Source organism: Polyodon spathula, chromosome 15 (assembly GCF_017654505.1).
Source record: "Polyodon spathula isolate WHYD16114869_AA chromosome 15, ASM1765450v1, whole genome shotgun sequence".
Lineage (NCBI taxonomy): Eukaryota > Metazoa > Chordata > Actinopteri > Acipenseriformes > Polyodontidae > Polyodon > Polyodon spathula.
The window spans coordinates 9,804,002-9,827,232 of record NC_054548.1 but is presented as its reverse complement, the minus strand read 5'-3'; the positions used below and the strand labels follow the sequence as shown (position 1 = coordinate 9,827,232).

The window sequence follows — 23,231 nt, the reverse complement described above, 5'->3', positions numbered from 1 at the left end:
CAGGGCGGCGCACAATTGGCCAAGCGCATCCCAGGTAGGGGAGGGCTTAGGTCGGCAGGGCAATCCACGGTTCACTGCACACCAGCGACCCCTGTGGCTGATAGGAAGCCTGCAGGTCTGCAGTGGACCATTCAGATCTGTGTTGTCCTCCGGCACTACAGGTCTGGTGGCATCACTGAGGATCCACACTGCAAAAAAAAATCACTGATTGGCAGGAACATGTTTTGAAGGACGTGTGTTTCAGCCTCCGTTCCCCAGAGTCACCAGGGGGTTGCAGCAGTGAACCAGGATAAAAATAATAACTGGGCATTCCAAATTGGGGGCAGAACCAGGGTAAAAACCACTGGCGATGACTAAAAAAAAGATTATTAAAAAAGAAAAAAAAAAATTGCAGTATTTTGCTAATTTCACAATTTCCGCGCAGCCCGTGAAATCGCAATTTACACATGGCCTTAATCATAAGATACTAACACAGTCCCTTATTAATCCTGAACTGCAGCCGTTAGGTTTCTTTTTCTCTCCTTGCATCTGGAGAAACGATGAGGGGGTTTTCAAAATCCCAATAATAAATAAACAAACAAATTAGTAAATAGCTTTTAATACGCCATAAACAAACAACAGTGCTGTAGAGGATTACATTTTCAACATGGCTGATGCAGTGTTTCATATAAAAAAAAAAAGTTTTGATAACACATGCTAGTAAATGTTTAATATTAGATTAATACTTGTAACTTGGTGTTCACACTTACAGGATAACATAGCTTCTAATGGTCTTTTATTCTACTCAGGAGTTTAAAATGACAGGAGCGTAGCCTACTGTGCTTTATTCAATAACACTGTAAGAGAAATGGATAGTTTCTTTTCAGGTTTCTAAATTCGAAAAATATTTTAGCACATAGCGGGGGATTGAAACATGTAATTTCTGTTGCCATCAGAATGAAGAAGTATAATATCTGGGCCCAAAACAGCATCGTATTGTCGGGTGCTTCTTTCTACGTGTTGAAGTAAAGCAGTGGTGCTATGATGGTATTTAATTTTGCCTTTACAGACGCTGCACAGAACATGTGAATCTTCTCCAAGCAATTTGTTAATGTGTAGAGAACTGGATTACCAAAAAGATCATAGATATATTAAAATAATCGCAAGGACTCAAGTAATTCCATTAATTATCCCAGCACTAATTCCCTTTGCATAGCCTGCTAAGCGATGTTTGAAAAGCTTTTATTACAGCTTTCCAGTAATTTACTGTACCATTCAATTGTGAAATTATATTAAAAGCACAGTGTTAAATCATCTCCTGTTGAAATGAAGAGGAGCACAATCCTTAACCGCAATCCAATTTTCAAAGCTGCACAGAACTATGCACGAGTGTACAGCAACAGTCTGGCCTTTTTTGGATTCTGCATTCTCTCAACACCTTTTCCCTTTTGTAGTTCCAAGGACCTTTTCATTTCCTGTCTGTGTAACAGAACAAGATGTGGTCATGCATGCACCCTGCTGTTCCCACTTGAACCCCCTGGACTGACCATCCACTGTATTTCCACTGAGGGGAATCACATGCTAGAGTATAGTAGAGAGTGGAGGAGGAAGACTTGAACAGCGAACACTCTAAATAATGATAAGCACTGTACAGCACACAATAATGATAAGCACTGTACAGCACACAATAATGATACACTGTACAGCACACAATAATGATAAGCACTGTACAGCACACAATAATGATAAGCACTGTACAGCACACAATAATGATAAGCACTGTACAGCACACAATAATAATACACTGTACAGCACACAATAATGATAAGCACTGTACAGCACACAATAATGATAAGCACTGTACAGCACACAATAATGATACACTGTACAGCACACAATAATAATACACTGTACAGCACACAATAATGATAAACACTGTACAGCACACAATAATGATAATCACTGTACAGCACACAATAATGATAAGCACTGTACAGCACACAATAATGATAAGCACTGTACAGCACACAATAATGATACACTGTACAGCACACAATAATGATAAGCACTGTACAGCACACAATAATGATGAACACTGTACAGCACACAATAATGATGAACACTGTACAGCACACAATAATGATAATCACTGTACAGCACACAATAATGACACACTGTACAGCACACAATAATGATAGTCACTGTACAGCACACAATAATGATAGTCACTGTACAGCACACAATAATGATAACCACTGTACAGCACACAAAATCACATGCCGTTTCAAAAACGGAAAGGCGGAGGCAGCAATCCATATAAGCTGTATACCCGCAGTTTTCATGCATTAAAAAACGCATTAAATTTTATAGGCAACAAACCAGTTACAAGAATGAGAAGAGTCTGATTCTGTACTATATGATCTAATTCAAGTTTTCCAAACAAACAGTAATGAAAAGCAAATGTGCACAGAGAGGTTGTTGTGCAAAAAAATGTACTGAAGCAATTAAAAATACAGCAAGCTGGAGAGTTTACCAAGCCGAGTAAGATTATGGGTTTCATAGTCTTCAATTCAGTAAACAAAGGAATTGTGAAACAACTTTACATACTGAGAAAAAGGGAAATTCTATTTTTTGTTAAAAATCTTTATAAACTGGGTTCTTCATGCTTTTAGTTTCTGGTTCCTCTTAAACTAATGTGTTTTGGGGAATCACAGCAATTGAAAAACCAGTTAAAGCATCATGGAACACACACGTTATTATAAGTGACTCAAACTTCAATCAACAGCAATCTTTTCTGTTCGCACATTCTAGTACAATTTGTATTTATTGACTAGGAATTGTATAGTATGAATTACCCTTATAAAAGTGTACCATAGCAGCAGCATAGCAAAGTGCAATATATATATATGTAATGCAATATACATAGGTGTCCCTAACTCACAGGTAACAAATCATGTGCCACTGGGGAGATACAGAAACTCCAGCATGCTGGTGAGCTCAATTAAAAGTGTATCTTTCTTTACATGATACAGCATATCGTAATAGAGATCTGAATCTTTTCTATCACGGTACAAGACCAAAAGCACAACATTGCTCATTGCAGTTCACCAAATGGTTCTTGAATGAATAATTGTTTTATTTTTATAGTTGTCATGGATACATACGGTACTCTCCCTATCTCATTTCACTCGTCTTTTAACACAACTGTACATCATTAAATGACCATTTCTTTTTATTATGCACCACACAAGTAGCCAATCAGGTCCATCACATGACAGTGGATCGTCCAACCCCTAAAGCCCTGCATACACGTGGAAACCTGTTTCCTTGACAATTTTATCAGGAAACATTGTCTGGAAACTTTTTCAAGCAGCACGTGGTCATTCCTGCCACACACTTCAAAATGGATGAACGTCTTATTGCACTGAGTGGTGCTGCATTAAAACTTCACTGAAGGTGCGGCTGATTGAAAAGAAAAGACAGGTTTTATTAATCAAACGTAACCCAACAGCACTGGGCTCATCAGCCCCTGCCTAAAGTTTCCAAACTTTATTTTACTTAATCATCTTAAGATCCCTGGTTACATCATCGTTTCTGTTAAATATTTATAAACACTAATGTGGAGCCAGTTCTTTGAGAAGTGCTCACATCAATATTTATGCATGCTCCTGTCATCTGCCTAACACCAGTGCTACTATCGTATTTTGCTAAGCTAATTATTGTGAATGTTTCAGATAAATAAATACATGACAGGTAAATACAGCACAAATGAAATGCGTCATTAAGTAGAACTTAAATATTTTAAATAAACTACACTTGTGTTACATAACATTATGTTAACTACTGCTAAGCTAAACAGAAATTACTACAATGTAAACATTTTTAGCCTGCAGAAGTCTGTAGGCGTCGCCACCTTGCAAAGTCACATGACCGGTGAACTCGCACTCGCAGAGTCTCTCCTGATTGGCCAAAGGCAAAATTTTTCCTAAAAATGTTTCTCAACATAGAACCCAGGTCTACTCCGGGAAACATGTTTCCTGGCTTCTGGACACACAGAAACAGCTAGCATACATGCGAAAACATTACCTCTGGAACATGTTTCCTCGTGTATGCTGGGCTTAATACACATAAACAATCTTATGCACATACTGTAAATCACCTTTTACATCAGGATTTATTTTCTTCCATTTAAAATCACTGCAGATGAACAGCATACTTAGGGGACTTCAAGTATGTCATCACATGGCAAACGCTGGTGTTCAGAAAAGCAAACATTTTTGTGTGTGGTATGCTACTTCAGGACTTCAGGCATGGATGTCAAGTCTCAAGGTTTACCCATGAAACTTACGTTTTTTCACAATTTTGAGAGTCCCACAGCCTGCACTGGATTCTCACATTTGTGCTTAAGTTTGTTATTGTTTGTGAGGCTGCGAAACCCTTTACACATGATACAGCGGTAAATACAAAAAACAAATAACAAACTTTGTTGTGTGTGCGTGTGGTCACCATTGGGGGGGGGGGGGGGGGGGGGGGGGGGGGGGGGGGGGGGGGGGGGTTGGTGGGGGGGGGGGGGGGGGGGGGGGGGTGGGGGGGGGGGGGGGGGGGGGGGGGTGGGGGGGGGGGGGGGGGGGGGGGGGGGGGGGGATCACCATGAAGGGGGGGGGGGGGGGGGGGGGGGGGGGGGGGGGGGGGGGGGGGGGGGGGGGGGGGGGGGGGGGGGGGGGGGGGGGGGGGGGGGGGGGGATCACATTTCCATTATATTATTACTGTAGCTTCTACGTAAACTCCCCACGTACTCCAAAGACTGAACTGACTTGTTGTCTCAAACTGACAGTTTGTCTGCACAAGCCTTCTACGTTTCTGTACACAACACACCATTACTCAGACAGAGTCAAAGGAGAGGCTGTCAGACTGGCACTGTCTCGTTCACGCAGAAATTACCACAGAAATAAGAGAAATGGACATCAATGGGAATGTAATTATTAAAGTCAAAAAATATAATGTTCTTTCAATAATAATAATAATAATAATAATAATAATAATAATAATAATATAATATATATTTAAACTAGTCCTCAGTATTTACAAAGAAACGTGTAGATGTATTCTTTTTGAATGACCTATGCGTTAAACTAGACCACATATAAACATTCACTGTTAAATATCAACTAGCTACAGTTGTGTGTGTGTTGTGCTCTATTCGTGTCGTTTGCTTCGCTCCCAGTGTGCACTGCCCTTAAGTCTAGGCCAGTGGCATAGCTGTCAGCCATATGCAAAAATATTGATCTGTCACCAGCACCCCTCCCCACCCTCACCCCTCCAAAGCAAAACCTAGTTGTCTAGGTTAAGATTTTTCACAAATCCCAAGGTTTTCCAGCAGGGGTCTCACTGGTGTGAACAGGGGTCTCACTGGTTGAAATGTATGTTCATTCAATTCAAAACTACTGTGAAGATGGGGGGAGCGTGGTCAAAGATCTCAACCAACAACACTGAAAGACAGCACAACAGTCTGATTTCAAACTTTAAACTGGTTGGCCACTAAAACCGATATGCAGAATATGAATACGTTGTCCCACAACGTGTTAGGGGTACAGTAGTCTCCATGTATAGGAACACCTCCAAAAAGAACACAGATTCCAAAACCGCCATTATATCAGTGACTTGTTTTGTATTCTGATCTCTATGAGTGCATCTCATCGCTACAAAATGGCATGTAAACAAACAGTGAAATAAGCGGCTGTTTCTCTTGCTACAAAAAGTTGATAATTGTTCAATCTCCTGCAAAAAAACCTGAATCAGACACAAGTCGCCAAGCAATTTGGTGTTTTCCGTTCTGGTGAGTGCTTCACCATTCTGTTAAATAATTATGTGTATGTTTTGAATATTACTCATGTACAGGTAGGTATTCATAATTAATCTAGAGCTGCTGCTGCTGCATTTTTAAACGTGTGTAGAGGTGCTGTGTTAATTTAGTTTGACAGTTTATTGATGTTAGTTTGTCTGTTTATTATTATTATTATTATTATTATTAACACACACACACTTGCCTACTGCTTTTATCTTAATTATTCTGTTCATGTGATATGTTGATGCATATGCATCATGACAAGTAATAAATATGTATGTATTTATTTATTTATTGATTCATATTGTGTCTCATGGTTAACTCCGTCTTAAAGAACACTTTGGCTAAGAGAACACTTTGCTTGCTTCCTGAGGGGTGTTCTCTTAGCAGGAGAAGACTATTTATAATTTCATGTTTTAAAAGTGCAGGTATCCATTGATTAAAATAAGGGGGTGCTTGTTTCGATAACAGTGAATCTAAACAAACAATCTCACCACCCCTAATTTCAGGAATGTTATTCTATTGTTAAAATCACTTAAACATAGTCCTCAAAACAGCCTTTTAAAGACTTGAACACAGTACAGGATTCCAGTCAGAGGGCTGTCCAGTTGAGTTCAGAAGTTGCAATGCTGTTGTTTTGGATGCTTTCCATGTCTGGCAACATAAACTCTCACAGAAAAGCAAGTGGGCAGTCAAACTTGGGGCAATACCAAAGCAGTCCTCACTAGATGATCTGATAACTTCGTCGCAATCTGTAGCAACACCCTTGCAGGCTAAAAAGATAGAGTAAGTGCAAAGCCAGCCCTCACTACATCCTGCCTTCTGCATCTGACTAGACTACTTCTCTAAAACATGATTCAGTGATTCAAGCCTTAAGTAAATAAACATTATACAACAAATCAAACAAAGCAAATTAGGAATGACGTATCGTTTTAGGAAAGGCAACAGAGTCTGAACTGCCATGAGAGCCTTGTGTTGACTTTTACAGCAGTCTCCCATTCAGTGCTGTAGCTTCACAGATTACACTAATTTCTGTAGAAATAAAAGACCACCCGGAGAGGGCAGACTTGACCCTGTTTAAAATGCAGACGTTAACAGGAATTAAGAAGATGATCTCCAGAAAGCAGCCTAAGGCTAAGTGTGAATTTTCTCATATAAATTAATAAATAAATAAACAGTGTGGAGGCCAGTTAAAAAACAGTATTAGCGCCAAAATTTTACACCAGGGAGGTACAAAACACAGAACTCTTTGTAGTGTTTAGATAACGAAACAGAAAAAAGGTAGTAACAGCGTTGTTTCCAACCCGTTTCTCATTTGACCTCCTTTTGATGTACCATTAGCTTTTTACCAGTTCATGCTTCGGCGTCGCATGAAGACCAGTGTGTTTTGACAAACTGGAAGCTTGTTTCAAGGCTGAGTGCATTGCTCAAATGCCACAGCTACTGTAGCACACCAATTAATGAGACTGTTTCACTGTCGCACAGTCCCAGGCGATGCCCTGGCAGCAGGGGAGGACAGATCCCAATGAACAGCTTAAAGTGGTTGAAATGGAGCCAAAAATAACCCCTGTCGAGTGCTTTAAATGCCTATGGAGAAAGTTGGAAGAGGTCTTACAATTTCCTGCCGCGAGGCCAAGACTGCTCAGCAATAACCACTTAAAGCCACAGCTTAAGGCAGTACACTTCTGCAGAACTAACAGTGCACAATTTGCAGATTCTTTCCTTGCGAGACACTCTTCAAAAGGCATGTGTTGCTTCAGTGTTTTATTTAATGAGATTCCCAGTACAGACAATGAATGGAAAAATTGACATGTCATTTCTTCCAAATTGATTAAATGTTGCAGTTACAGTACATTATGTTAAAGTTGAATTGGAAAACACTCCAGTATACGATCCAGTATACTCTCGCTTATCCAAACCAGTTGGGACTAGACCCTGTTCAGTCCAGTGATTTGTCTTATCTCAGCGATAATTATAATTTGTGCCATACAGAAAAATGAAACCTTAAGTAAAACCCTTGATCACAAATTATCATTTGCAATAACACCTTGTTACCAGACTGTGCCTTTAAGAAAGTGCATTCTGGGCAGTGTTGCCAAAAATTAAAATACGTCTGTAGCCCAAAGTCATATGCTACACATAACGGAATGCACGTCAAATCCACAGATATTGACGTGTGTTATTGTTACAATCTTTAGCAACAGTGATGAAAACACTAAGGGGTTGTGTATCATATAGTTTAGTATTTTGCTTAAAAATACCGCCAAGACTTTAAAACATTGAAAACATATGCAAATGTAATATCCACACAAATGCCAAAAATTAGGCACCCGCCCAAAGCCATTGTTTCACATACAAGAAATACCCATCCAATCCGACAGCACTGACTGTACCCTACATAAATGTGTACAGCACCATATACAGTGCTCCCTCGTTATAAGGCTTCCCTTTATACTGTAACCCATGGAACAGGTTATAAGGTGGTATGGTCATGGTTCCCATTTGCCTCACTAGGAGTTGCATTCTTGTTATAAGGCCCAACACAAATGCACGGCTTCCTACTTATGGCTCTGGACTTGCGTTCTTTTCATCAGCTTGACTGTGTAGGGCTGCAATTTTCAGTTTCCAGTGACACAAGATACAGTAACTAAAACAGAAAGAGCTGTGGCTACAATAATCTCTTTAGAGCTGTCAAGTACTGAAACTATATGAAGCGTAAATAGTTGCAATTGAGGATTTCCTGTGTGTCCTCTATTTTATTTATTTTTTAACATTTAAATGCGTGCATAATAGCTCTTTCTCAGCACAATCCAATCTCTCCCAAATGTCAGGGATCTGATAACACATTTTAAAACCTTGATAAAGTGCAATTAATATGAAAGCATGATTGTGCTCCCTTCTAGTATATTGACCTGTATGATCTTTATGTGCCTCAGAATCCAATTTATAAAGGTGGCACCAAGTATGGATTCAACAGCAATCGCTTTGCAATTTAGAGGTTTCTTATATTGCCTCTAGAATTGTTCATCTGTGTGGTTTTATTAGCTGCGAGCACTTGAAATAAGCACTTCTACAGTACCTTGATTCGTGATAGTTAAAAGTAAAACAGAAGACTTCTGTAGGAACTGCTAAAAATATAGCTGACAGATAGGAAAAGAAAGTGAAAAAATGAAAATAATAATGAAAAAGAACATGTGTTTTACAGAAAGTCCACAACTGTTCTGTAGATAGTCAGGTGGTTTCCAACAAACAAGTAGAAAACAACACAGTCACTGTTTACTTCTTGTACCTTAATTGTTGGTCTTCAGTTTGTCATTCGAGAAGCCCATAGCTATTATCTTAACAATTTAAGCATGCAGAGATGTTTCCAATAATCACAAAGTCTCACCTAAAGAAAGCATTTAGGCCTATACTACTACTACTACATGTAATCAGTAAATTCCTTTTTTTTTTGTACATCAGTAGCAGAAAACAAACAACATTTTAATTTGTGAACTTTTAATCTCTACCTTTTATTTATTTTTAAAACACACTGCACAGGCTACTGTAGTATGTCAGTTTTCACACAATGCCCTGTCAATGTGTCTCATCTGTGACTTATACAGTATGGGACCACCTTCTAAAGAGAGAATCACTGGATTCAGAAGCTGTAGTCTCGGCACCCTCGTCTACTGGAATCAGTGGTTTTGGGATTGGAACATCTGCTTGGACTAAGTGGAGACCATCAATCTCATTTCAACTTGGAATCTAACCAAGGCCTGCAGCAGTGAGAGGATTGAAAGGCTGATAAATGAACTTGCCATGTCACCGAGCCCTTGCAATCCTACTGCTTACATGGTTCACAAATATATACAGAGTACACAAATCCTTTTAATTCACAAATCCTCAGTCACACACAGTAACAAATGTTTGACCTCCAGCTCTACGAAGAATAATTAACATAATAAAAATGACAAAAACCTTTAGACTGTTTCACATGTAACGGTTTAGCAAATTTTTAAAGCTACTTAATCAGGTGGTTGGCAGGTTTGTAAAACTATAGTTTGACTTCATTATTTTTAATAGAACCTAAAATTACTCCAGAGCATTGCACTCTTACTAAACTGCTACCTTCTCCGGAATCTGACTCGACTCTCTACTGAGTACCTCAGTCTCTCACAACTCGGGCTGCTGTGAGACCGACGGCACAACGACTTCTCTTTATCTAGTGGCCATATAGGAAACCAAAACGTATTAAACAAGTGTCCTCGCTGTTCTTCTGGGCCATGTAGTTTAGAAACAAATTCCTTGAACCCATTCTATCTGTTTCGCATAGCGTGACTTTCTGCTTGTGTATCTGTACAAATATCAACTGAATATAAAATATAAGTTTTAAAATGTACTCAAATTATTTTCTCTTTAGAATCTTTTTAGTTTAATTATTATTTTTGTTTTTCCATGTGTCATGCACAAAAATGAGATGGGCTCATCTCACAATCCTTCAAGTTATATTATACTTTTGTGTCTGTGCGACAGGGAGAGGGCAAGTAGATTTGTCTAGCAGTCTGTCACCTTGGACAAGAAGTTTTTTTCAAAAATTGCACACCTCTGGTTAATAGAATTGTGCAACCAGTTCTAAGTGGGATTATTCTACTATTCAGACAAGCGCACAAATTTCAGATTGGCTGGGTTACCCCTGAACAGGAACTGAACCCACAGCCTCCCAATGCATATGCATCTGGGCTAACCGCTGTCCTGTTAAGTTGGTAGGATTTAGTTACACTTTTTGGTTTGTATAATTTCCTGAACCAGTTTTTAAATTTCAAACCTACAGCGTGCTTGATTGTGTGATGTGTTAGCTTTGAGACTTTGCGTTTGGCTGGCAAGTAAAACTCAGTTGTAGTTGCAGTGTAAAATGAGCAGGGCCGTTGAAGCTTGGGATTGACTGATAAGCTGGAACTTGAGGCAATGTGCCAAGTGATTCACACATTGGGCCTCAACTTTGTAATAGATAAAGAAGTACCTTCAAGCTGCTACAGGAACAAGCTGATTGTGCAGAAACAAAATAAAAACGGTCAGAAGTGTCAAGTTAGATATTAAAATGAAAACGGGGAACATTTTCTAATGAAGCAATAACGCCTGTCGATGAAGGCTCTATTGTGTAGTAGTTGACCGCAATGGGAGTTATGTGTATAGAGCTGAAGGGAAAGGTGCTAATGAAAGTCAAGGTCAACTGCCACATGGTAAAACCTTCATCGAGGGGCACTATCGCTATTAGAAAACACATTTTCTCTTTTTTTAAAACCTAGATGTACCTCATCTTTTACTTGTAAAAGTTGCTTATAGTTTATCTGGACAGAGTCAGATATCTGAATGGAGTAATATTACTGAAGTCTCGGTTTGTTGTTGTTGGAAGATGCTGATCTCCAGTCGAGCTGACAGGCTGTGATTGGCTATTTCTGCGGCAGGAATCCCCAAAAATCAAAGTCTTCAGTAAATACTGAGCAAATGGGACATGCTGACAACTTGCAGCCACAGTTTTCTGTTCATAGGCCTGCATTATTATATCCCTCTGAGTGGTTGAGAAAGTGTTTGTGGTAATGTTGAAATCTACAGCGACATTAGAGTTATGCAGTTTTATTTATTTTTATTTTCATTTGTATTTGCGAGACTGCTGCAGTTTTCAGGACCTCGAGTGACTCCCAAGACATCTATGGGATTTTTTCTAGCAACAAAACATTGTGACAAGAAGAAGAAAAAAAGTACTTGTCTGTCAAACTTGTTGTCCCTCACACACACATCTTGTTGTCCGGGGTGTCGGGCGATATGAATTGCACACCCCTCTTAACCCTTTCATGCCTGCCTGTACCACTATTATTAAACACCTTATAATGTATACTTTCTGTAAGTGAACTGACAATATGGGTGTCTAGGACACTGATTTACTGCATTGTCTTAATTTTTTATATAGTTTACTAAACTAAATTCATCTTTACATACAGTATTATACACACACACTATATATGTGTGTATGAGAGAGAGAGAGAGAGACAGAGAGAGAGATAGATAGAAGAAATAATAATGGGTGAGCAATTTATTAAATGGGATCATCCAGTTGATATCACCCATAACAACAAGCCGGTTATTACAGGAGTCACGCACTCATTAACAGCAGCAACAAACGCGACCCTAGTGCGAGCTGTCAAGCTGAAACGAATTCCAACCGTACATAAGCAACACAGAACAGGAAAACTTTGCTCAATGAAATGCTCATATCACACACTGCCCCATGCAGTATTGTCTCTCATACACATATACCCCATACCAAAACATACCCTTCACATTCTGTATATGCATCCAGCTGTGAGAATACTAAATCAAAAGGGTAGGATAAGTCTTTAACTGGCTTTAAAACATCAACATTCAACACTTGAGGTGCAAAGCAACTAAATGTCTTGGTTTGACCAATAAACAAGGGTGAAGCAACCCACTCAAATAAGACTAACAGGGGCCAAGATTTTAAAATCAATACGATCATTGACTGGCAATCAATGTAAAGATTTAAGAACTGGAGAGAGGTGCTGAGATGCTGGGTACTTTACAGCTTTATCAATAACGTTGCTTCCTTGGCAATGAAACAATTAAGCCCATGCAGACCCATTATACACAAGTCACCATGCCAGCATTGGCACTGACACAGGAATCTGACAGTCAGGATAACTGATACTGTAAATCCGGCTGCTTTACGATTAGGAGACATTCTGTTTCGGATCTAAGTACTGTTGATTTTGCATATTGTAAATATTAAAAAATTTGCAGCCAGCATCACAGTGTGTTTTACTTCTAATCAAACAGCCAGGTTCACTAAAACCTATTGGTTTTCTGTAGGGGTATTCAAACTTCTTCCAAACGGGGGTACTTTATACCACTACAGTAGTTATTCATGATGTTATGTTGTCAACTCACTGAAATTCACCCTGAGATATCTATGTAATGTCTGTATCTGATCCCATACCACAAAATGTGCTTTTTGACCTTGATTATTTTGCAAAACAAAAACGTGTTATTCATAGAATATTCCATTATTCCGGTATTCATTACCAGAAATTGGCACACCTGATAAATACAAAATCAACTTTTTTTTAATTACTAAATGATGAATAATGTTTTAACACTATTTTCTTCTTTTTTTCTATTAAACAAAAAACATATAACCCAAAAGGGTTATTTTCCATTTAGGGATGGTCTGTATACATGATGCATACACAAATGTAATCCCCTGGATTACACACCATGTGTTTTTTTTTTTTTTTTTTTTTTTTTTTTTAGTATTGTTCTTACATCATAGCTCATTGCAAACATGGGATGCACAGGAAACGCCTTCGAGTACAATTTATGTAGTGGTCCCTTTACACTGAAACCAACACCTTTGTACCGTCTAATTATTATTATTATTATTATTATTATTATTATTATTATTATTATTATTATTATTCGATACGAAACTGAAATATAACACATACAGAATAGAGTGGTCTGTAGAACTTTAAAATTGGGATTTCGCCTTATCATACAAAACTAGTGCTAACGCACCTACATTTAGTTTTCTGCTTAAACGAATTACGCGATTACATTCTGACATGATTCAAATGTACACATGGCAAATTAACACACTCTTGGTAAATGTATTTATTTACTTTAAACGGTTTTATACTTGACAATAAGGCGTTTAAAACAACATCTAAAATTAAACCAAAGTGCTTTACTTACGATTTACACTAGATCTAACATAACACTTAGGCGTCAAGCTAAAAACGACAACTACCAGAAATACGTATGCAGCATACATGTTAATGATGTGTTTGTTTATACCAAACGCTAGCATTAATCATTATTTTCAAATAAGCTTTACAAAAAAGTAACTTTGTTGTACCGCAAACTTTATTGACTGGCAATTTTCCGTAAGTAGGATGTTCTTACTTCAGCAAAACAAAGCAACCAGCTATAAGGCAAAAGTACTTTTATATATTTATTTAAAATATAATAAGCTAAAGACAAACAACTTCCACTCAAAGAACACGACTGCCAATATATGATTTTGAAAAATACTGCAGGCTGGCAAAAAAGGGCAAATTATCAAGATGCACATACACACTATAACAGTACTGTAGGGTACGCGTTTTATTACCTGCCTGGACTGTATCAGTGAGATCGTGGTTTAAAGCGGTCCTCGGGAATTCTTTGAGTTTTCTCGCACTGAGGTTCAAAAGCCCGGAGTTGGCAGCTTCTTCTAAAGCTCTTTCCAGACCCCGGTTCAGTGGCAGATTACTGCATCCCAAACTGTTCATATTAGTTTGGACAATACCCGAAGCGAGTTGAGAATGTGGCTGGGGCTCGGATCCCACTGTCGCCATATTCGCACCTTAGCTGTAATATAAAACGTTTTTTCTGAATCGAGTTAAACAGACACGGAGATTAGTAGTACACAATGGTAGATAATTTCCTTTCTAAATGTCTTGGACGAAGCCCACTGCGGCTGCGCTCCTACTGAAAAGCACTGAACTCCTGCCAAGGGAAGTCCTGGAGAGCGGCAGTGTGAGGCCAGCGCCCTCTACTGGATAATCCAATTTCCAACACAACACAGCTGCTGCTGCAGATTTGACCGGCCTCCTCACCGTCGCCACTGAAGTGGCATTCAATACAGCAAATTCTCACAACTTGGATGCAGTAACGGCATGGTACCTCAGGAAAACTGACAATAATGCGTTACAACATACATTATCCGTTTCGTGCTTATTAACTGTAAAATGACGCTGAAGAGACATCAAAGCAACCATTGATTCTATTCTATTTGACAGCAGCTTTTCATTTTTTAAAACATTTTTAATTTTATTTACTGAGAAAAATCACTATTGTACATTTGTTATGTTTTATTATTATTATTATTATTATTATTATTATTATTATTATTATTATTATTATTATTATTATTAATAAAACATTTTAGCAGAACATAATGTAGGGGTGCTTTATGCTATAGTAGTCAATGTGGTAGTCTATCTAGGTGACACTTTTTTGGTGAATAATTATGTTGTGTTGCTTCTTACTTGTGGCTCTTCCAGCTCACGATCTTGTTACGCTTGTCCAAATGTGACCAAACGTGCTAAAGACCTTTAAGCACAAATTATTGAGTTATCAGGGAATGGGAGTCTGTCTGTATGTAATAGATGTCAAACTTAAAATGTTAAATTTATCTAGAGAACCATTTGTCCAGCTGTGATGAAACTAAATTATTTAGCACATATTATTGAGTGCATCATAATCTATGGGTTTTGGAGACTGTCTGTTAGAGTTTTGTGCATGTATGGAGAACCTCTTGATGAAACTTTCTTTAAAAAAAAAAAGCTTTCTTTACCTACTTTAGTGTGTCATAATCTATGTATGAAGGTTGTCTTTGTGTCCGTATTTTACAACTGTCTACTGAACCACTTTTCCAGTTGGATGCAACTGGATTGTCACTCTTGAGCACAAGTTATTAAGAGCATCAAGTCTTATCTGCAATTCAAGTTTTTAATGATTTTCTTCTATTATATAATTGTAGCACTTAATATTTAAGGACTGTATTCTGCAGCTGCATAAATGCATTTACAGAAAATAATAAATAAATAATAGCCCAGTGTTCATGCTAAAAGACATGCTAAAAGGCCTGACTTCTGTGTCTCAAAGGACGTAATGCAGCCTAGGAGGTACCACACACAAGTTTTTGCCAATCAGACCACCCGGTTTGCCCAGACCAGTTTAGAATTTGCATATGATCCTGGAACTGTAACTCCTGGTGCCTGGCTTGAGATTCCTGGCATCATGCCTGCTTTTGCAAGACCAATATATAAAGCAAGGATGTCAAACCCCAGTCCTCAAGGGCTGCAGGGTCTTCTGGGTTTCATTCCAACTTAAACTCTCAATTAACGTAACTGATCTAAGTATTTGTTCAATTTGACATATTTAATATTTTTCAAGGTCTTTTACAGTTGATGGTTTTAAAAATTGATTCAAGGTTCACTACCTATGAAACATTTTGAGGCCTGAAGAGAAGTGTTAAATGTGTCCAGTTAATCAAATAATTAGACCAATTAAGTAACTGAGAGCTTGGGTGGAACAAAAGCCAGAAGACACTGCAGCCCTCCAGGAAGAGAAGCAGGCCTTATAAATCATGTTGTGAACGGCCAGAGAAAGGCGAAACCTGATCCCTAGAATCACCAGTATCATACCCTGCTGTTATTTCAGTATCTCCACCTTCGTATCTTCCTATTCACTGTTTTTACATTGCTCTATGACTTTAATGCGAATAAAATGTATGGTATCGGGTTTTACTATACCATGTCGGGAAAGACCTCTTAGATAAACGGTATCTTTAAAGACACAACTACTTAGTAATTATATGTAGTCATGGGGTTTCAAAACAGACTACATCCCCCCAAAGACCTTGAGGGCTAATTGGCTATTGAGCCAATAATGAGGCTCACCTGGTACCAATATAGAGGTGTATAAAAAGCAGGTCACACGTGTTTATTGGGTGGCTTTTGGAGGATTAAAGTTTTCATTCTTTACTTCAACAATATGAGATATTCCAGGGGCAGGTGAAGACAGCTGGGTAATTCTAGATAAAACTACAATTACTAAATTCTGCATGACTGGCTGTGAAGAGACCTGAAGAAAGACACTGTAAATATTGGGTAACTTGTTTTGGTAACCAGTAAACAGCTTAGCTAGGACTTGTGAAAAGTTTAGTTAGCACTCCAAAGAAGGAGGTAAGGCTTTGTTTCGTTGCTGTGTTTTGTTTATTTGTGTTCGTAAATAAGTGTGCAGAAAAGTGCTTAAAAAAGGGGGAGAGCACCACCTACTGGCTCAGCTCAGGAAAAAGGAAATGGAAAAGGAAGAAGTGCTCAGTGTTGCTACAGGCCACTGCTGTACAAGGAGAGGCCAACAGTGTACAGTGAGAAACCAGCTGGCGAGTGAGGCAAGAATGGCAGCTGCCGGGGGCAGAGCTGCTGTTGCCGGGGGTAGAGCTGCTGTTGCCAGGGGCAGAGTTGCCATTATGTGCAGAGTCAGAGAGACGGGAATTGCTGCTGCGTGCAGAGGAAGAGTTTTTTTAAAGCAAAGTAAAATGTTGCAGAACTTTGGAAGTACGGTCGATCCTCTGTAAAATATACAAATGTACTTTTTTCTATCGTTCAGAAAGTTGAGTACACTGAAACAACCCGAGCATGTATTTTAATAGGCAATAGCTACATCAATACAATCAAGTAACCAGTAGGTGGCTCTAGTGTTTCACAGATAATACTGTCCTAAAGAAACAGTTTACTATAAAACCTGGTCAAAGATCACACCTGCTAGATTTTAATGTGTTGATGCTTTCATTTGTCACCATTACAACTACAAAATATATCCAGGCTGAAGGTCCCCTCTATTCTCAACCCTGATTTTGGTTAACACATGTTTGTTGCATGGGAAAAGCTGTTATTTACTTCATGCTAATATTAGACAAGATAAAACAAGATAGCAGTGGTGAGGACCAACCAAGACTTAGCTTTGCCAGGTAAAATGGATTTCTTATTGGCCTGGTGTTGAAGACTGAAGTATAATGCTGGCTGCAAGGATCAACCAATTTTGCGGCATCTCTGGTGAATCTGCATACATAAAGTGTGGCCTCTGGCAACCGTCTGGAATGGGAAGGGGGAGGGCACCTTACTGGGGTAATCTGGAAAATAAGGTGCTGGCCAACATCTGCTTGCATTCTGTATACCAGCTTCCATTGCGAAGGCATATCATGGAGGTGGTCCTTCGTCTGTGTGTCACACTTTACGCATTTGTGCACGTCTGGAGAACTGCTTCTCAACTGTGATAAAACATTTCATTGTAATTCTATTCTTTACATACAGTACTATTAATATGTCCTGGTCATCAACTATTTAATAATACTGTGACAGGCTGGCATTGCGGTGACGTCAGGACACAAGCAATCCCCCGGCTGCATTCTGCACGCATTTTCATTCACTGGCAGAGACAAGCTGCCAAACCTCGTCTATACTAGAACACACACACAAACACATGCAGACACGCTGTCATTTTAAACAACTAAAATAAATATTCAGAATCAGTACAAAAATAAAACCGTGCAAAACAATAATACAAGGTGGAGGGGGAACTCCGTTCTAAAAATAAACAATACAAATAAAAAATAAACACATTTTAATTGGCAGAGCTTTGCCCCGCCCCCTTTTTATGTGCAGGGCTCCTGGCCCTGTTGCACATACAGCTGTGGCGGGGGATATGTGTTGTTGAAATATTTGATTTTCATAATCTTGAACATCTTGACTCTGCTTTTTGACAATCAATTATATTTACTGTAGGGATATTCATTTCTTTAAAAGAAAATAGATATAATGCATATAAATAGATATAATGCATACAAATATAATGACAATATACATTGAATTTAAATCTAACTAATTTAAATTAAATATATACTGTATACACCCTAATGGAATACAAAAATAAAATTGTTTTATTACATTGAAATTCATATGTATTGTAAGGTATTTGTAAACTCTTTTGGTGTTTGCCTGGGGTAGAATTTACAATCGCTGGATAAAACGCTGTGCTGACTGTGTTTCGACTGATGGTTTGGACACCCACTTGTTTTTGTTCACAGACTGACTTCAGTTCCTGCTCTGCACCTGCATTAAGAGCTCAAGGGGAAAGCCCAGGGTCATGGGACAGTACCCTGCTGAAGAGCAATTCAGCGTGAACCCTTCTCCCTCAATGAGCATATTATTAAAACATTCCCAGAGAATAATCTGACAGCAATGTGTTTAATGTAGTTAATATATCTATAAAATTAACATCATAGCTTCACCAACATAATTATCATATTCCCTTAGCCTCCTACAGATGCGTTGGATTGCATTAGTCTAATGTGATAAATTGTAGATTTTATATTCAAATATTACACATATTTACAATATGTGAGTGCACTGGTTAATCGGGCATGTTGACTGAGGGCTGGGAAATGCAATATACATGAATTTTTACTATAATGATATTTTTCATCAACCTCCAAGGGCCTTGTCCACACGAGGGCAGCAAAAACGGGTTAATTCAAATAGACCCTACAGTGAGAATCACAGAAGTGTATTTCAATGTGTCTCCCTATGGGGAAATTCTTTCCCTTTGTCACTAGATCAGAAAGAAAGTTATACCTGAAGACCGCCATAAAAAGTTAGGTCTCTGTTTCTGCTCGTCATCCAGATACTGAGATTGCTCATTTTTAACTTGATCTGTGCTGACTACTCCACTTGTGCTTGAAACGGGCAAGGACCTTTTATGACGGAATAATAATAAATCTTGCCTTAGCAAGTACTTTATATCCCCTGGGATCCAACACACACGCAACGGAACCTTAGGTAGGTGTGACAGAGATCCTGTGAGGCAGCTGCATAAAGGGAAAAGACTACCCTGCACTAAATAGTATGACAGTTTATTCCCAGGGTTAGGTGAAAGTTGGCTATCTAGAAAGGGGGCAAAGCTATGGTATACATACTTGATGACCTGGATGGGAAACGTCGTGGCATCCGCGGACTGGAGGAGCGGATGTGCTAGTTGATCAAGGGGTCATGGGTGACATTATAAAAAGGGGACGTAGTGACGTGATCTGTTCCTTTATGAATGGTTACGTTAAATGACCAGAAGGAGAACCTGCGCTGTGAAACGTGAGTAGTTTGTTTGATGTTAATAATACTGTTTGTAATTATTTGGACAGCTAAAATGATCTGGAGCGGTCGCCAAAGGCCAGCACTAAACCCGGATCAACAACACTGCACTTTTGTTGTCACTAAAGAACTGTATTCACCACAAGCACTAGAGCATGCACTGTGGATGGTGGGTGAACTGAAATGGGACTGTTATTATTTTGGGGCAAACCCCCGGGTTATAAATAAGCAATACATGCCGCTGTATTGCTTCATTAACATTGCTATTGTTTACTGGTGTTAGCTAACAGGTTTTGGATTATACAGTTAAACCTTAATTGCATCTGGATTATCGTTGTTTGCCTGATTATCGATCACCTGCATACTGTTAACCACTTTACCACATGTGGTGTCAGAACATGGAATGGATCACGCATCACTTGCAGCACTGCTGCACTGGACAGCAGATGGGAGGTTGCGGAGAGACGGAGTGAGGAGTGGTACGCGGCACTGATTGACAGAATTGGGCTGCGCTACCGTCCACGAGGGCATAATGGATGATGACGGATGATGATCCAGAGGCCTACCTGGTTGCTTTTCAGCAGCTAGTTACCACCACTTTATGGCCCAAGGAGTTCTGGGCAAGCCAGCTGGGACCCTGCCTTATTGGATAGGCACAACCCCAACACCCTGGAAAAGGCAGTGAAACTCATTGATTTCTGCCCAGACCAGCCTACTCACTGCTTCAGTACAACAACCGAGTACCACCTCCTCTCTCTACTGTCTCTCTACTGCACCTCTTTCTACTCAGAGACCTTCTAGACCGCCAACCCCAATGGGCAACCTTACCTCCCCTCATGGAGACCAAGGTTGACCCCCAGGTGGGATAGAGTTGCTGCCCCTGCCCCGTTGCCATACCAGCAATGTGATCGATTTAACCTCTGCTCCCTCCCCCCTACCTGTTTTAGATGCCAACAGCCGGGACACCAGGCCAAGTCATGCCCATCTGTGATGGAGTGTGACATGCGATTGGGCATCGGAAGCGGGTAAGCAAGGGGAAAATGGTCAGGAGAGACCTTGCATTGTTAATGTGGTTTTGGGAATTTGAAAACCCACGCATTAGTGGACACAGGGTGTGAGCAGACCTTAATTTGGACAGCTCTCTTGGGCAGTGTGTCGTGGCAGCCACAAGGTCAGGTGGCTATCTCCTGTATCCATGGAAACACACCGGCATACCCCACAGTCAAAGAATACTTATCAGTAGGACCGATTAAACATCACCTAGTAGTTGGGGTGGCGAAAAGGCTACCACACCCTGTAATTCTGGGCTGAGGTGATACTGGCCAACCTATAAAGAATTGTTGAAATGAATGGCAGTCTTGACTGCACACGTAAACGCAGCAGAAAAGAAAGTGAAATCATTTTAATATTTTTCCCTTTCAAACTGAAATGTTTTCCCCCCCCTTTTTCATCCAAGAATACAATAATAGGAGGGAGCATTAATAAGACAAGGCTGGGGTTTGATGGGAGAATGCTCCAATGGTAACAAACACCAGTTAAAGGGGGTCGCAACGCAGTGTGACCAGGAGGGCGAGTTTACTGCACCATTCCACAAGCAACGAGACTGAGGCCTGTCTGGAGGACTGCTGTAAAACTTACAGAAACTGTTATCAGACTAACAAGTCTGGGTCTGCTGTATACCCAAAACCACAGCATCCAAAGGAAACTGTGCCCTGCTACCTGTGTAGCTAAAGATTCAGCGAAGAGGACAGAGCGGACGGGCGCTGTTCTGGATCCTATACCGAGGACTGAAGACTTTGTTACAGCTGTTTGTTGATTTTTTCGAGAATTGACAACTTTGTTTCCAAGTTCGATCCAATTTGGGATTGAAGACTTTGTTGCTGAGAGGAGACCTTTTTGTACTGGACACTTCAACAGATTGAGTTTCCAAACCAGCGGACCAAAAGTCTAAGTTTCAAGGAACTACCGAGTATAATTCCAGTTGTACTTTCTTTTCATGGAGCTAAATTAATTAATTGTAACACATTCACATAGAAATGAACTGTTAATTATTTAGTTTGCATACTTTGTGTGTGAAACAACTTTTAGTGAAACTTGAAGTAACTATAAGTAATCTACCTCCTATTGTGTGAAGAATTTCTTTAAAAGTAAACTTGCAATATCCTTAATCTATATACCATTAATACTCTTAATGTGATATAGTCTAAGATTGTCTACATCATTTTAGTTTGGGCTATGTGTATGTGGGCTGCTGAAGTTGCTGCTTTGTGTGTGAGGCAACCCAGATAAACTCTAAATTGGCAATTATTTAATTGTTCCGACAACCAAAAAAGTTAAACTGCAAGTTAAAGGACACAAGCAGATGATTTCTTACTCCATACTGTACATCATTTTCCTAAAAAAGGAACACGGCACAGTATTGGCATGAGATTTGAATCTGAAGCCTGTCTTTTGTGTAGCATAACACATTTTCTGTAGAGTGTACTGTTTGAAATGTACGGTAAGTTATTACGTATGGATATTATGATACATTTTGTTTAAGCATTTTGAATGTCTGTGACAGAAACACGAAGAGTTCTGGTGATAAATCTCCCTCCCGACCTGTGAGGGCGCTAAAGAACGGGGGGAGAAGTATCTGGAAGGGCTGGCCTGACAGTTCGTTTCCGAGACCGGGAAGTCGGTCAGCCTGGAAAGAAGCGAGACTGTGTTGTAAGACCGTGTTGACCTGAAAGGTAAACGAGGGGCGGCTGCAAGTAATAAGGCAGCTGCAATTGTTTACCTAGATGTCATGCGGGAGTACATATAGGGGCCAGGGTAACGCTGATCTTTTCCTTTGGGTTAAACGATGGGAGAGAGGAGGACTGAGAGAGGAGCTCTCAGAGTGAATCAAATACGTGTTGTGTGTTATTGTGTCTGTCCGTGTAATTGCCTGTTTTTGTGTTCACATTTAAGCACACCTACGGAGCTGTCGCCAGGGTCAGCACGATCCGGAGTACCCCTGCACACCACACAAGCAGTGTCTGCACTCACCCAGGACTGGTGACCCCGTCTTTTGTTTTTGTTCGGGACTGTGTCCTGTTTTGTTATCCCCATGCTTTACACATTGTTGTGTATTGCCGGGGATTTATTATTTGACGGTCGCCAGACCTGGAAACCAAAAATAAACACGAATTCACGGAAGTAGCGTTTTCTGCCTATCACTCCTGCACCGCATCACCGCTACACCTTTACCAGCCACTTTGCCACAGTCTACTGATAACACTAGTACTATTTAATAGAGACAGACCTACAATACATTCAAATTTGTTAATAGTTAAGGACTGAGTTGTCTCAAATTATATTGTCTTATTGTTTATAACTTTTGCATCATCACTGGTTTTAAAATTAAAATAGATGTTTGCTAAAACATAGATTTCTTTCAAAGCTGTGCATTATAAGCTAAATTGTCCATTCGCTGTCCATTGTCTGAAACAATTACGGTAAATCTGTAACAAACTTATTGAAAAACACAAACGTTTCAGCTAATGCTTTTCTCCTACATTGGACAGGTTTGTCACTACAACCAGGAGGAAACAAAACTACAAAATGCAAAACGTATATTAAGGTCATAAATGAGACTTATCACTTGGCTACAGGGATGAATTCACTGGACTACATGT

The 23,231-nt window shown here is 39.6% G+C and overlaps 1 protein-coding gene across 6 annotated transcripts in view; it reads right to left on the bottom strand.

Annotated features, from left to right (window-relative positions):
• LOC121327940 (leucine-rich repeat and calponin homology domain-containing protein 1-like) overlaps positions 1-14,331 on the bottom strand; it is a 71,124-nt gene extending 56,793 nt beyond the window's left edge. For 5 of the 6 annotated variants that reach the window (XR_005951623.1, XM_041272301.1, XM_041272300.1 and 2 more), the window contains exon 1: positions 13,992-14,331. Coding sequence is in view for 5 of the 6 variants with exons in the window: in XM_041272301.1 (XP_041128235.1) it covers positions 13,992-14,217 (226 nt within the window). In the remaining variant the exon portion in view is untranslated. The remainder of the gene's footprint in view (positions 1-13,991) is intronic. The other variant, XM_041272304.1, reaches the window with a different exon arrangement.
• Positions 14,332-23,231: the final 8,900 nt, after the last annotated feature.